A 13,902-nucleotide genomic window follows, 5' to 3' on the forward strand; every position below is an offset into this window, starting at 1 on the left:
CTCTTCTTATTTTTTTATTAGAGCTTATGTCTCCATTAAACCAAAAAACCCCATATATAGCTATACTTATTTCTGCTGTTCCTGACCATGTCCAGGGCCCTAGTTTCTGCCCTAATCAACTACACACTGTGTCATTGTTAAGATTTTAGTGTGTTTATATATACATTATTGATGGTAGAAGACAATGTGGTCATAATATAAAAATGAGTTTTTTTATTCTCTATGTAGACTTTGTTCCATGTCCATTCACTTCTCACTTCTGGAGCTGAATGAAGAGCAAAAAAAAAAAAAATAGAAAAGCATGGCTCAGGTTGTTCATAGAGGTACATCCCATTCCCACCTCTCTCATTTTGGCAAAGCTAAAAAGCTTTGAGAAAAACAGCAGTGCATTTCTCACCACCTTCATTCACAGCACACTCTGAGGTAAATGACTGGATTATGAATTGATAATTTATGTTACAAGAAAAAAATTCAGCAAAGCAAAGAACGTGTCTGCGCAGTTTCTGCTGCCGCTGAGGTGGGGAGACTATCATGAGAGGGCTGAAGGCAGCAGCCCACCTGCTGTAAAATGATAGAGACTTCCCAAAGCTCATGCTTTGCTTCTTCTACTGCTCTCTGTGGGGGTTTCATTACTGTCATTTTTTGCATGAAGTTTTTGTATGAAAGTGTCAGTTTATTATATCCAGCTTACAAAACAAAAACATTTTCCCAAACCTTAATTGGCTCAAAATATTAAAAAGTTTTTAAACTACTAATAATTCAAAGAGAAAAAAAAAAGAACAGAAAATAAAGAAAAAAATGCTTATGTTGTCAAAAGCAGTCCTATAACCTTAAGTCTGAACAGAAGGAGAAAATATTTCTGCCTGGTTTGGCATTACAGAAGATATTTATTTTCTTTTAAACTGAGAAACAGATGGAATGAATACTTTCTAAAATACATTGAAATATCTCACTATTTTTAACAGGCTACTTTTAAATGGGTTAATTTTGTTCTGTATAAGGCTGCATAGAAAGCTGAATTTAAAACTTGGAGGCAGTGTGGATATTTATGCAGTCCAAACCCAGGCCTAAACATTCAAAATATCCATGTACCAGACCAGGCACCTCTGAGCTACATCCTCCTGCCTGGCAGGGTGGATGCTGCAGTCCTGAGAGTGCTGCTGAGTGGTACACAAGGGATCTCACTTGTGGAGAAGACGACAGTAATTATTCTCTCTTCAGTAGAATAAACCCTTTTCATTTGCCAATAAAACCCAAGGCCCTTATGCTGAATAGCATTTTAATTTCTCATTAGAAGTCTACATTTAGAGCCTCAGTCACCAAGGTATTGAGAAGAATAGCTTTAGCTGCTTGTGTACTGGTGTTGATTCAGGGGCTGTTCCTCCACCCCTCCCTCACAGACCTCCATGGCTCTCTCTGTTCTCTGGCACAGTGACAGTGCCATTTTATGACAGCCTCTTAAAACCTGCCTTGAAGGTGCTGGAGATAGAATGGAACAGTTGGTGTAGGGAGCTGGAAAGCTGAGGCTTTTTCATCCCTGGGCTGGTTTGAGAGCTCCGGGAGGACTGTGTCTATATGTGGGACTAACTGATGCATCATGCAGTTAATTTTCTACTCTTCCTTTTTTCTTGTGAGGCTTTTGCTATGGACCAATGTCAGAAATCAGAAGCTGGGGTAGTAGTTGTCGGTAGCAGAACCTCTGACAGAAGCACAGCACCCCAATCTCTTTACAGCCTGAGAATTCTCAAAAGATTTTCAGTGGTTCCAAGGATGAAGGAAGCCTCAGCTCCAGCCCCAGCTCCACAGAGATGCAGGAGGCCCTGCCAGGGCATCATCAGGCACAAGCCACATCTCTCTTGCCCTGTCTTGGAATGGAGACCTGAATGCAGCTACATGCAGGACCTGCCTAGGACTGTTACTGCTTCACTCCTTCACGGGAAGCCTTCCCTTTGCCCAGGTGTACCATTTTGTCTTCGCTGGGCAGCATGATGGGGTTTTCAGGCTCTTTTCAGGCTTATGCCAGAGGTATGCAAGGAGCTGGCAAATCCAGTACCCTAATGCTTTACAGCCTGAGTTTTCATCTTCCATGTGCCTTCAGCATCATCTACCAAGTTTTGAAAATCAGGTCCTTTAAGGAGCTCACTGGCTCTTGTGGAGTGCAAATGTTTGCTTTGTGGTGCCTAATTTAGGAGCTCTGTGAAATAAGATAGCTGTGTGTGTTCATCAATGCATCTACAGCCTCCCAATCCATGCAGGTCATTCCAACTGAGGTGTGCTGGTTTTGTGTAGGGTAGAGTTAATTTTCTTCATAGTAGCTATTACAGGGCTCTGCTGTGAATGTAGGCTGGATGCAGTGTTGATAATGCAGAGATGTTTTAGCTATAGCCAAGCAGGACCTCAAAAGTTTGCTGCTTTTCATTTCACACCACCTTGAGTGAGCTGGGAGTGCACAAGGAGTTGGGAGGGGACACAGTCAGGCCAGCTCAACCCAGCTGATCCGAGGAATATCCCAGATCATATGGCATCATGATCAGCATTTAGAGTGGGAGAAGAAGAAAAAGGAGAATGTTTGGAGGGCTGGCTTGTTTTTTGTCCCAGGTAATTTTTACATGTGATGGAGTCCTACTTCTCTGAGAATGGCTGAACAGCTGCCTGGCCATGAAAGGGTGAGAATGAATTATTTTGCTCTGCTTGCATATGTGGCTTTTCCTGTATCTTCTAAACTGTCTTCATCTCAATCCTGAGTTATCCCTGTTTTCACTTTTACCCTTCCAGCTCTCTCCTCCATGCCAGTGCAGGGAGTGAGTGGCTCTGTGGAGCTGAGTCACCACCTGGGGTAACATCACAATGTAATGGCTGAAATGTCTTTATCTTGCCTGGTGTACTTTCCATTTCAACATTCTAGAGACTAAAGAACTAATATTTGTGATGGTGAGAAGAAATAGGAACTTCCACCTTTAGAGGATTAATGGGAAGTTGGTTATCTGGTCTGGAAATGTATATGTATTCCCATTTGCAACACAAAAGCCAGCCTTCCATTTTTTTAATCGATTATTTACCTGTCCTTCAGATCTGTTAAGAGGAATCTGGTCTATTGTGTGAAAGCACAAGCAATAGACATTCAGTGTTTGTGAATTGTTCATATAGCCATATCTGAAAAACTACAGTAACTTCACGACTATAAGGCGCACCCTTTTGACTAAAATTTTGGTCCAAACCGGGAAGTGCGCCTTATATATGGACAAAGTTCGGAAATTTACCAACCTGGAAGTGCGAGCTGCGAGCTGAGCCGGGAACTGCGGGAGCCGCTGCCGCCGGGCGGGGGAAGCCAAGACCCGGCACAGCCGCTGGCTGGGGGGAAGCGGCATGGCCACCGGCCATGGGGACGCTGGGACGCGGTGCAGCTGCCAGCCGGGGGAACGCCAGGATACGGCGCGGCTGCGCGGTGGGAGCTGGGGGCCGCGAGCTGTGCCAGCTGGGGGCGGGCGGGAGTGCCGGGGCCTGCGGCACAGGGATGGCACCTGGGGTTGTGTTTAAAGAGTACACCAATCTGTGAAAAATGTTTGCAAATTGAGCACCTGCCAGTAATTTGTTACTTTGTTGCGCATGGCGCAGCTCCTCGCTGCAAAGAAAAAATGCGGCTTATAGTCTGGTGGCCTTATATAATGTACAAAGTTGCAAAATTTGCCGACTCCAGGAGGTGCGCCTTATAGTCCGGTGTGCCTTTTGGTCGTGAAATTACTGTACTTCTGCTTAAAATGGTGAACATTGATGATACCATCACAAAAACAGTGGGACAGATCAAAACCAGACTTCTGCTGTTATTCAGAAGTGACTTCAGCAGAGGAAACCTAGCTTGTCGATAAATAAACCAAACCAAGCAAAACCAAACCAAACCAAACTAAACTAAACTAAACTAAACTAAACTAAGCTAAACTAAACTACTGGTGTGCTGTTTTTCAACAGCAAAACCACTTTCTGAAAGAAATACCATTACATGGGCTTTTTGTGAACAAATTCTTTCTTATCTTCAATCTGAGTTTTACAATAGACTGCAGTGCTTGTTTGCACCATTTCTGTGTACAGGAATTATATAACTAACACATCAATCCTTCATGTTCACTTAAAGAAGTAATGTACTGTGAAAACCTGTCTTTCTTTCTGTTTGAGAAAAGGCACACAATTTTCTCATTTAACCACTGCAGAAATGAAGAATGTGTAACATTTTGCACCAAAATAGATTGCTAATTTTCCCCAGGATGCCTGCTTGTACACGACTGACATGCCATGAGCTGCAGAACCCCACAGGTTGTTGCTGGTGTCTGCACAGGCTGGCTGTGCTGTGGGTCATGGGAGTGCAATAGCTAGTGGGGAAACAGAGCCATCACACGAGCTAATACAGGATGTGCTAATTACAGAACCAGCCCTAGAAGAAAATGAGCACCAGAGGAGTGATTATACAGCCGGCGATCGATCTTAAATATGCATACAAGAAATGTTAGGGAAAGATTAAGAATGTTTATTTTAGGTTACAGCTAAAAATCCAGTCTAAGTGGAAAAGGGAGGATTGCAGTTGGCAGCAGCCAGCAGGACAACTGCGCAGCCCTTCCGAAAGGCCAAATTCAAGCAGGAAGCACACTGAGATTATACTGCAGAGGTGTCAAGAGTTCTGTGTGAGCAGAAGGAACCCATCAGGGATTAAACGCTCCTGCCTTGGACCCCTCCCTCACCCAACCCTCTTCATCACTGCAGCCTCCATTTTAATCTTAGTTTGGTGACTTTCTATTGCATAATAATCACAATTAGAATTTTTAATTAAGACAATTATAATTGGTTTTGCAACTCTCCAACAACTGCACAGGACTTACAAGAGATTTTAATAGTAAAGTGATTATTTTAACACTCTGTCTTATCCTAACTTGTTAGAACTGTAATCAAATAACTTGTCACCAAAAAATTAATTTGGAGATATTCCTTGATAGATTTTGTAAACGAAAAGGTAACAATACAGGCAAAAATAGAAGAAACGAGGTTGTCATTTCTTTTAAGCAGAACTGTAATATAAGATGTCATACACTTCAAAAGCAGACCTGTAACTTCAGTTATTCCATCCACGCAGCAGCAGGAACACCCATAGTTTTGAAGGGATAAGGACAATAAGCAGGATATGTAATCTGACATAGGATGCATCGATTTTGGTAGCCTTATTAATAATTTTATTTAAGGAAAAAGCACTCCTGATTTTTTAAGCTTTCTTCTTATTAAAGCATTAAGATAATTTCTTCACTTACCTTCCATATGAATGGAAGCAGGAAGTAGGCCACTATATCCACTCGTGTTGACCACTGTTCAAAAAGGCATTGAAAACTGCCTTTCCTAATCAATATAGGACTGGATATATTCCAGTCAATCAACCAGATAACCCAGCATTTAAATTCATTTTGGTTTGGCTTGTTTTGTTTTCAAAAGAAAATAAACTAGGCTTACTGAATGATGATGCATTTTCAGAGCATTTTTTGAAATCAAAATGTCAGTTTTATAAATGGAATATGCCTAATAATGGAATTCTAACTCCCAAATGAAGCTTAGCTGTCTCTGGTTTTTCTTTTGTGTGTTGGCATTCCCTCTGAACAACAGTTTGCAAATACTGCTTATTTTAATATTAAGGTCACAGCACTAGTTCCAGTCAATTTGAGCACTTCAACAGAAGTTGTGCTGGAACATTGAAGCCCTCTGTGAAATCAGTTTTCTCTCCATAGTTTAGAAATAGTGTAAACTGATAATTTTGGTGACTTATTACATTGTCCCCCCCATCTTGTCTCTATTCTTCATAGCGGTGCTGCTTGCTTGAATGCAGATAATCCAATACTGTGAAATGGCTGGAAAAGAACTGAAAACCCAGTTATTTTCAGCTTCGGGGAAAAAACCCCTAGCAACAGTATCTTTGAGTAAATTAGCTTAACATCAAATAATTCAACTACACTGAAGCTGCTACATACCTGGTAATGCATTAGTATATGCATGATGTAATCATATATTTCTCCAGCAAGTCGGTTTTCTGGTCTCCAGGGAATAATAACAAACTGAATTCCCAGTAAGGGCACCAGGATTAAAGTGGCTCTGACAGCTTTCATATACATGTTGGACTCAGCACGGTGGGTATCTCTCAGCTTTGTCACCAAAACTCGGACAATGTTAAGCAAAAAGAAAAAATTGACCTGCAAAAACAAAGCTATTGTAGGTGAAAGCATTCAAATTAAACAGATGTTCAAAATAAAAATACAAAGCACATAAACAGCAGTAAAGTGTAGCTTTCTAGCTTTATTGTATCTCATCATGGGAGCTCCTTGGCAGTCAGGCCTTGGAAAATATCTTGAATATTTTCAGGAAAGATCTGTTAAGCAGCTTTACATGCTTTGGAGCCTGCATGGATGCTTCAGGCAGGCAGGGAGCAGTTCTAAGATGCACTGGATGTTTTGACACTGATGTGGCAAATTCAAGGTTTCCAGGGAACACTAAATATTATTTTTATATTGGAAGTTTAAATGGGGTGGACAAATCGTCCCCTAGAAATAACCATGTCTCTGTCCTGAGTCTGACAGTTCCCAAGTTATCTTGCTAGGTGAGACAAACTCCAGCATGTCCCTGGGCACATGGGACCTATGGGAGCACACAATTTCCCTGAGGAATGTGATCCATGGATTAATGCTCCAGGCTTGTGTGTGAGCAGGGGTGTAAAGCTGTTCTTGAGGAAAACCCAGGCCACCCCTTGTCTCCACCAGACAGCAGGGACCTCGTGGTACTCTATCCACAGGGAACAGCAACAGTTGCTGTCTCAGGGCAGAAATGCCAGCCACCAGAAAATTTTGCCCCGGACCCTTCTGGTCAGTGATACCAAGTAGTTCAGCATCTCCTATCCTCAGTTATTTCTGGAAATCTGATCTCAGAACAGAGTAACCTGCCCTTGACCCTAGCTTCACAGAGAGCTCCTAGTGGGATGTGCTGAGAGCCTGCAGGAAGAGAAGAGGGAGGGCAAACCCAGGCTGACAATGAGCTCAGTGCTCACCCTGTGGACATCCCTGGCATCACAGACTCCCTCAGTCTCCAGTGTACCCAGATCACTCTTTTCCACTCTGCTAAAATCAGGCACTGAAACTTTGGGACTTTAACAGACTTTCTTTTTCCTACTTGAAATAATTATGTAAGTTGTATAATTTCCATAGATATTTCAAGAGCTCAAATCACATCTATATACCAGAAATTTCAGTTGATTTTTTTCAGAACAGTGAATCAGCAAGCTCTGGTAAAACATTTCACCACTTCTAAACTATGCTGGGAGGCCTTTCAACTGTTTTACATTTGTGCTGTACTAGAAAAGAGGAATAATAAACTACTTCTGAGGTCCCATTCAACATTAAATCTAAACCTTATTCTCCATCCTACTCTGACTTCACTCGCTCTACTTAACCTTCACTTTTAGATTTTCTGAAAGTAATGCAAAAAGTCAAAGAAAGACTTTACAAAGTTAAAACCCCTCAACTCTTATTAATCAGTCTGCCACTATGAGACTTTTTGTAGCAAATAAGGCAGGACGTACTGTAGGCATTGACGTCTTCATAAGAAAATAAGACTGGAAATTACACACAATACAGAAAGGCACAATACAGAAATTATAATGCCTTATTTTGAAAACAGCTGAAGATTGGTCTTTTCCCATAATAGTTGCTTCCTTTTTCTTTGTGGCCAAGTTGTACAGATGGGGATCACAATGATAAAAAGAAAGGTTAAATGGACTATCTCAGATGGCAATTGGCACTGCAATAGCAGTTACAGTCAAGATTGAACCAGTAAATCCACAATAAATGGGATTCTATGGGACCAGCAGACTACCTGTAATGCAGAGAAGGATGGGCTATTTCACACAGCTGTTAAAGACTGCTTCTCCAGAAAGTGGAGAAAGATCTTTTGTGTTTTCAGCTATTATATGGAAAGGTGTTTATTCAAAGGTGTTCCCACTACTCACTGCGCTATTGTTTGATCTCTGAGGCAATTATTGCAGATAACACCACACAGGTGTTTGCAAGTAAGAGGAAAAAGATGAAAGTTCATCTTAGGTGACACAATTAGATGAGCTTGGGGCTTGGGTTGAATAAAACCCTTTCTGCACCTGTCAGGAAAGTCAGGGTTGCCATGCCCAACTGCATGGCTGGCATACCAGATATTGTATGTATGCACATTTGCCAAGCTGCACTTTGAATCTTGCCCTCCTACTCAGATAGCCCAGTCCAGTTCTTTCCCTGGACTCTTTCACCTCCCTGCTTTTGGACTATGCCAGCTCAGTGACCAGCAAAATCCATGCTGAGCAACCAGCTAAGGCACAATTAAATGACTGATGTCACATAAATGCAGTGAATTTGTCTCAAGTCCCACTGGAAAAAAAGTGTTGTGAGCCTGTCCTTTGTAACAGTGGCTACAAAAACCTCTAGTCACTTCTGAATTTTGACCAAAATACTTACAGTACAGAAGCTTCTACTTTGTTCAGGTTAGCAGCATTTCTAAAACAATTATTATACAATAATAATTGTATAATATTCAAACAACACCAAATTATATTCTTACCAACAAAGCTGCCATTACAGGTCCATGAACAATATAAAGCAAGTGTGTGTCAACGCTCATCCAGCAGCTGGAGGAGAAATACAGCACCGACATTTGTTATTAATTTGAATAAAATTTCCTGCACAGTTAAGTAGTTCTAAGTTCCTTGAGAAACATGCAACTCACTTGTCATTGAAGTATCTGGCTCTTGCAACTGCGTGAATGGATGCTGGCACTAAAGGGAAACCTGAAATAATTAAAGTTACAGATCAGACTTGGTATTTGTTTAGCTGGAATTTCATGTGTGTCACACACTAATAAGTCTCTTGTTCACAAGACGTATGGATGGGAAGTCACATCTTTCAGTAAAAACTTATTCCATCAACCCAGATCCTGGCAACATCTCAATTGTGAGATGCAAAAGGGACTAATATTCATGGCAGGCCAAAAGGAAAAGCAAAATCCACAGACCATGCCCTCCTGGGGTATCTCCAAGCTACTGCCAGGTTCTCCTGCACTGCTGTGGCTTTTGCAGGGAAGGGTGTGAGCAGGCAGTGTGGGAAGGATGTAGGGATCATTCTGTTCTCACAGCAGTCCTCCCTCAGGAAACCAGGGACACTTGCAAAAATCGTGTAAATAACTGTTGAGCAAGAGAGAGGCACATTGACTTGCATGCCAGATTATGGAGCAATAAGAAACAGAGTGAAGAGTTTCTTTTTTGGAGCCAATGGCATGAGAAAGTGTTTGGAGCCAGGAGGTCTTTGGGGATGGGAATTGTGATATCTTCTGTAGGTTCTCAGCATCCGTGCAGCCAAGCCTAGTCCATGCAGCTTTATCTCAACAGGGAGAAGAGCTGTGAATCCCATAAATCCACATATCCTGACTTATTTGTGACACCTCAAAGGAGGCTTTGATGGGGAGGTGATGGGAGTAAATTCACACTGGGCTTGGCAACACACCATGCTTAACAAAGCAGAAAGTTCAAGTTCTTATCTCACTGAGAGTGACAGTCTGGTCCACTCCTTTTCATTTCCCTTCAGCTTGCTTAAATGTCATATCCCTCTCCAATAGGCTGGAAACCTGGAACTGGGGAACCTGCACTGCAGGGCTGACTCCAGTTGTACAGCCTTGCACACACAGACAGCTGGACATGGTCTGCTGCCTTGTCTGTCCTGTGCAGAGGGCTTGGTGCACACCTTGGGTGCTACTGCTGCCTGTTCTCTGTGAACCACAGACCTTTTCTACTGAGCTTTGGATATCTATAATTATAATGGAAATGCAGGAAAATATCCCATTGATACCATGATTAATCACAGAGGGATTAAAAGAACATTGTTCCTGCTTGTATTACATGTTAGTGGTTTCATAAAAATATTTAGAAAAGATGGAGGATCCTTAGCCGTATTGTGGGAGTGAGAATAAGTCCAAAGATACAAAAAAAGTCACTCCTATGTTTCCAGGTATCTTCGAGCAATACCTATTAACTCTACTGCCACAAAAAAAGAGTTCTTATTGTAATTTACCTTGGGGGACAATGCAGTTGTGGGAGATCAAACTGGATTGACTTCTACTTTATATGGTTTTAGAAAATGATGCCTTGGCCTCTGGCTGCAGAATCCCCTTTTTGGGTGATGATGCACAGCAAAATAACAAAAATCTCAGAACAAAAAGAAAGGAGCTTATGACCTCAGGGTGAGCTCATGGGATTGACAGCTTGAGAAAACAGTTTTGATTGGGAAATGGAGCAAGTCTGGGCCAGTTTTTTTGACAGATTGAAATGCAATTTTTAAGGGGCCTTTCTGTAATAGCAAAACTTCTTCAGCTGAAAACTGTGGCCTGGAGTATTGCAAGTAGAACATGCCACATGATGTAAAAAGAGCTTTTTTCTTCTGCTAAATGCATTAGCCTTGGGTATTTGGCTCAACAAATTCAAAAGAAAATCTCAAGAATGAAGTGGAAAGTCTTCATTCGCTAGTTACAGGCTAAGAAGCTCATGACCTTCTAAAGCTTAGATTTCCTGCTACGAGCTGGATGGGCTCTTCTAGAGCTCAAGTTTCTCCTGTAAAGGGCCAAAAAGCAGAGATTTGCAGAGACGTGGAGCATCAAAGACTGGGGTCATGGTTACATGTATCGCTAAAGAGTCCCTACACATGGTGAGCAGTGGATAACCAGAGAAGGTCCCCAGGCATCCCAGGCAGATATGACATATCCCTTCAGGTCATGTCAGGTCCTTCACAGCACAAACTGGCAATTAGGTCAGTGTTCCCAGTACAATTTGAAAGGCACTCAGTTACTCAGTTTCAGCACTGTCCAATAAATTATTCCCTTCTCACTTTATGCCTGAAGCAGCCAGAGTGAACTGTCCTGTTCAAACAGCTGATACTGTTTTCTTGTCTGGCATAATAGTGATTTCCTGAGCCAGTGAAACAATAACAAATAAGAAATGACATCCTCAGCAGCAGTTCCCAGAGAAGGGGTCTACTCATGGCATCAGCCTTGAAACATCTGCCCATGTCAGATTCCATTCAATCACTTCAAACCTTTTGCAGATTTCTAACATTTGCTCAGATTCTTATTTTTCTTATAAAGCTATTTTACAAATGTCATTAGCGGTTTTTCTAAATAAAGTGGGCCAGATCTTCTTGCATAGGGACTAGCAATAGCAATAAATAATGAGTAATTTCATCTTGGACATTTGTCTTGATCTCTTGAATTGTAATTCAGAGCACAGCCTGCTCTGGTTCTTCTGTGTTGCCCTTTGGAGAAATGTATCTCTGTCCACTGATTAACATAGATGGATGTTTAAAATTTGACTGTGTTAGTACTCCTTCTGGAATCAGTGCAATTACAATGATTCATGCAAACTTAAGGGGTCATCAGATTGTTGTAATCAGACCATTTTGCTATTATAAATATTTCTACTTTAGTTAGGAGGTGCTAATAATTTATATTTTTTATTTTTATTTTTTCTTTTTGTGGAAGTATTTATCAAATTTCATAAAAAAAGGCTGCAGACAATTCTCGCCATTTTCAAGAGTTATGTCCATTTTTAATATTTTTTTTCCGTTTCAAGATATTAGCACCTTATTACCACAGACACTACCCTCTTTATTGTTTGGGCAGCTCTGCAGATACTGATGTGTGTCATTAGGTAACTTCACTGAATTCCCTACCAGGCTGCTGGTGTCATTCTCAGCACTACTGCAGCTGGCTTGTTAGCTTTCATTGCAGTCTGGATGTCACAGGTGCATTAAATTGCACTGCCTAAACTGAATGTCATCAGAAAAAAAAAAAAAGTCTGTGGCCATATTCCTCTTGCATAATTGGATGTGGAGTGACACTATTTTGGGAAGCCTTGTTGTGCAAGACATGAAAAAGCTTTGTCTGAAAGTAAATGTTTAAAATGACTCATCACATTGGGTTGCTGTTTCACAGACCTATGAGACTTTTTATATTCAAATATTCTGAGCTATGAGATTTTTGTGATAGCACGGCTGCTTGCTCCAAGAGGACTCAGCTATTTGGATTGGCAAAGTACAGAAACTCTAACTCGATTTAGGGTTCTTCAGGAAGGTTGTCTTCATTTAAGAGCTCATAACGTTTCCCATACTTTTAATTCCAAAAGCATTACAAGTGCCTCTCTTCTTAGAAAAGATGCCATTCTCATAAGAAAAAAGGAGTTCTCATGAAGAAAAAACCCAATAAACAAACAAAACCACCAAAACCAACTTATTATAAGCCCGGAGACTGCTATCTGGCACTACAAACTATATAAACTAGAAAATAATGTAAATTTTCTAATGTAGGTATCTAATGTGGGTGTCCAGAGAGCACTAAGCCTTGTATCATAAGAGGAAAGTAAATGACCAGACTTTAAAATGAAAGTCCAGATAAGGGATAACTTTGCTCTTACTGCCTATTTAGGACAAAATATTAGATGTCTAACTTGTGTTTGAAGACAGTTTCTTCAGAACATATAGAACTGGGTCATTTTCCTCTAATTAGTTATCTAATTATCCATTAATCAAATCTAAGTTTTATTGGTTTAATCAATAGGTCTATTTTTCTATTTTCCTGCTGTAAATGAAATAATCTTGAAAAAGTACAACTTTGCCAAAGAGTACAGCAAATATAGAATAAATTGTATCTGCTTCAGACAGGGATTGCAGGATCATCCCTGTGTGCAGTGGGATAATGGATAAAGGTCCATTATTTGCTGCTTTGCTGCACCAGTGGTTTCAAGATAGGGGAACTGCCTTACCAGAAATGGTTGCCAAATTGGAAAAATGCTCTTTATATTGATTTTATGTCAACACTGATGTGGACTGGATTTAAAATAGTGATTTAAATGTAAAAGATTCTTCATTGTTATATAATGATTACATTTATATGGTCTTTCATTGGACCAGATAGTCCAAAGGAAAAATATCTGTTGCTAACCCATTAAAAAGGCAAGGCGTCCCTTAGTGAAAACAGAAAAGATTGCATATTTGGAGGTGAAGAACCAGACCTAGTCATAGTTTCTTTGGAAATATGTATGTGACCACATGCTGTTGGACAAAACCAGTCCTGACAGCAAAGCTATTATCGACTTAGTAGGTCCTTTAAAAAAAGCTGCCAAAATATATGATACTGGATTCACTTCCAGAGAAATTCTGATTCCTCTTTTTGTATGCTGTGTTTACTCCACTTTATGAGACACAGATATTGATCTTTCCTCTTGATTCCAGGAAAATTATACTCTAAAGGTTCTGTCACACATTCATATTTTTGCATATACATGACAAAAATAAACAATTTTTTGTTTTCAGAAAAGAGATATACTTGAACAGTAGTTTATTTTCTCCCATAGCTTTTTTTAATGGAGCTTAAGCATTTCTTTCTGCAAATCCCAAGATGCAGCAAATAAAAAATACATTTTCATGCTGCTTTTTGTAAGTTTCTAAGCCCATGTAATCATATGCACTCAAATTTAAGGTCCAAGAACTCAGTCTTAAGCTATGATTCAATTATATAAACTCGATTGTAAGTTGTACATAAGAGCTAGAAGAATTAAAAAATGTGAATGTAGTGGCCACCTTGCTACAAATGCTACAAATACCATACATACCCCAGCCCAAGAGGTAATACCAGTGCAAACGCTGCTCTTCAGCAAAAACTGCCACCACGATCAGTGTGTGAAGATAAATGCCTTCACATAGCATCCAGAAGTAGTTGCAGCCCAGCATGTACTGATGAAAGAATTGCAGCACTTTGCAGCTTACCTGTTAGGTAAATGAGAGAAAGTCACACGCTTGACCAACA

General features: G+C 40.6%; 1 protein-coding gene across 6 annotated transcripts in view; it reads right to left on the bottom strand.

The window, feature by feature from the left end:
- Window positions 1–13,902, bottom strand: part of CALCR (calcitonin receptor) — a 170,161-nt gene that overhangs the window by 11,755 nt on the left and 144,504 nt on the right. For 4 of the 6 annotated variants that reach the window (XM_033054456.2, XM_033054443.2, XM_033054459.1 and 1 more), the window contains exons 8-11: window positions 13,709–13,862; window positions 8,785–8,845; window positions 8,620–8,686; window positions 6,000–6,218 (exon numbers count right to left, since the gene is read on the bottom strand). In XM_033054456.2, coding sequence (XP_032910347.1) covers window positions 6,000–6,218; window positions 8,620–8,686; window positions 8,785–8,845; window positions 13,709–13,862 — 501 coding nt within the window. Of the gene's footprint in view, window positions 1–4,018; window positions 5,891–5,999; window positions 6,219–8,619; window positions 8,687–8,784; window positions 8,846–13,708; window positions 13,863–13,902 lie in introns of those variants that run through there. The other 2 variants (XM_033054473.2, XM_033054467.2) reach the window with 2 other exon arrangements.

Source organism: Catharus ustulatus, chromosome 1 (assembly GCF_009819885.2).
Source record: "Catharus ustulatus isolate bCatUst1 chromosome 1, bCatUst1.pri.v2, whole genome shotgun sequence".
In the NCBI taxonomy this organism is placed as follows: domain Eukaryota; kingdom Metazoa; phylum Chordata; class Aves; order Passeriformes; family Turdidae; genus Catharus; species Catharus ustulatus.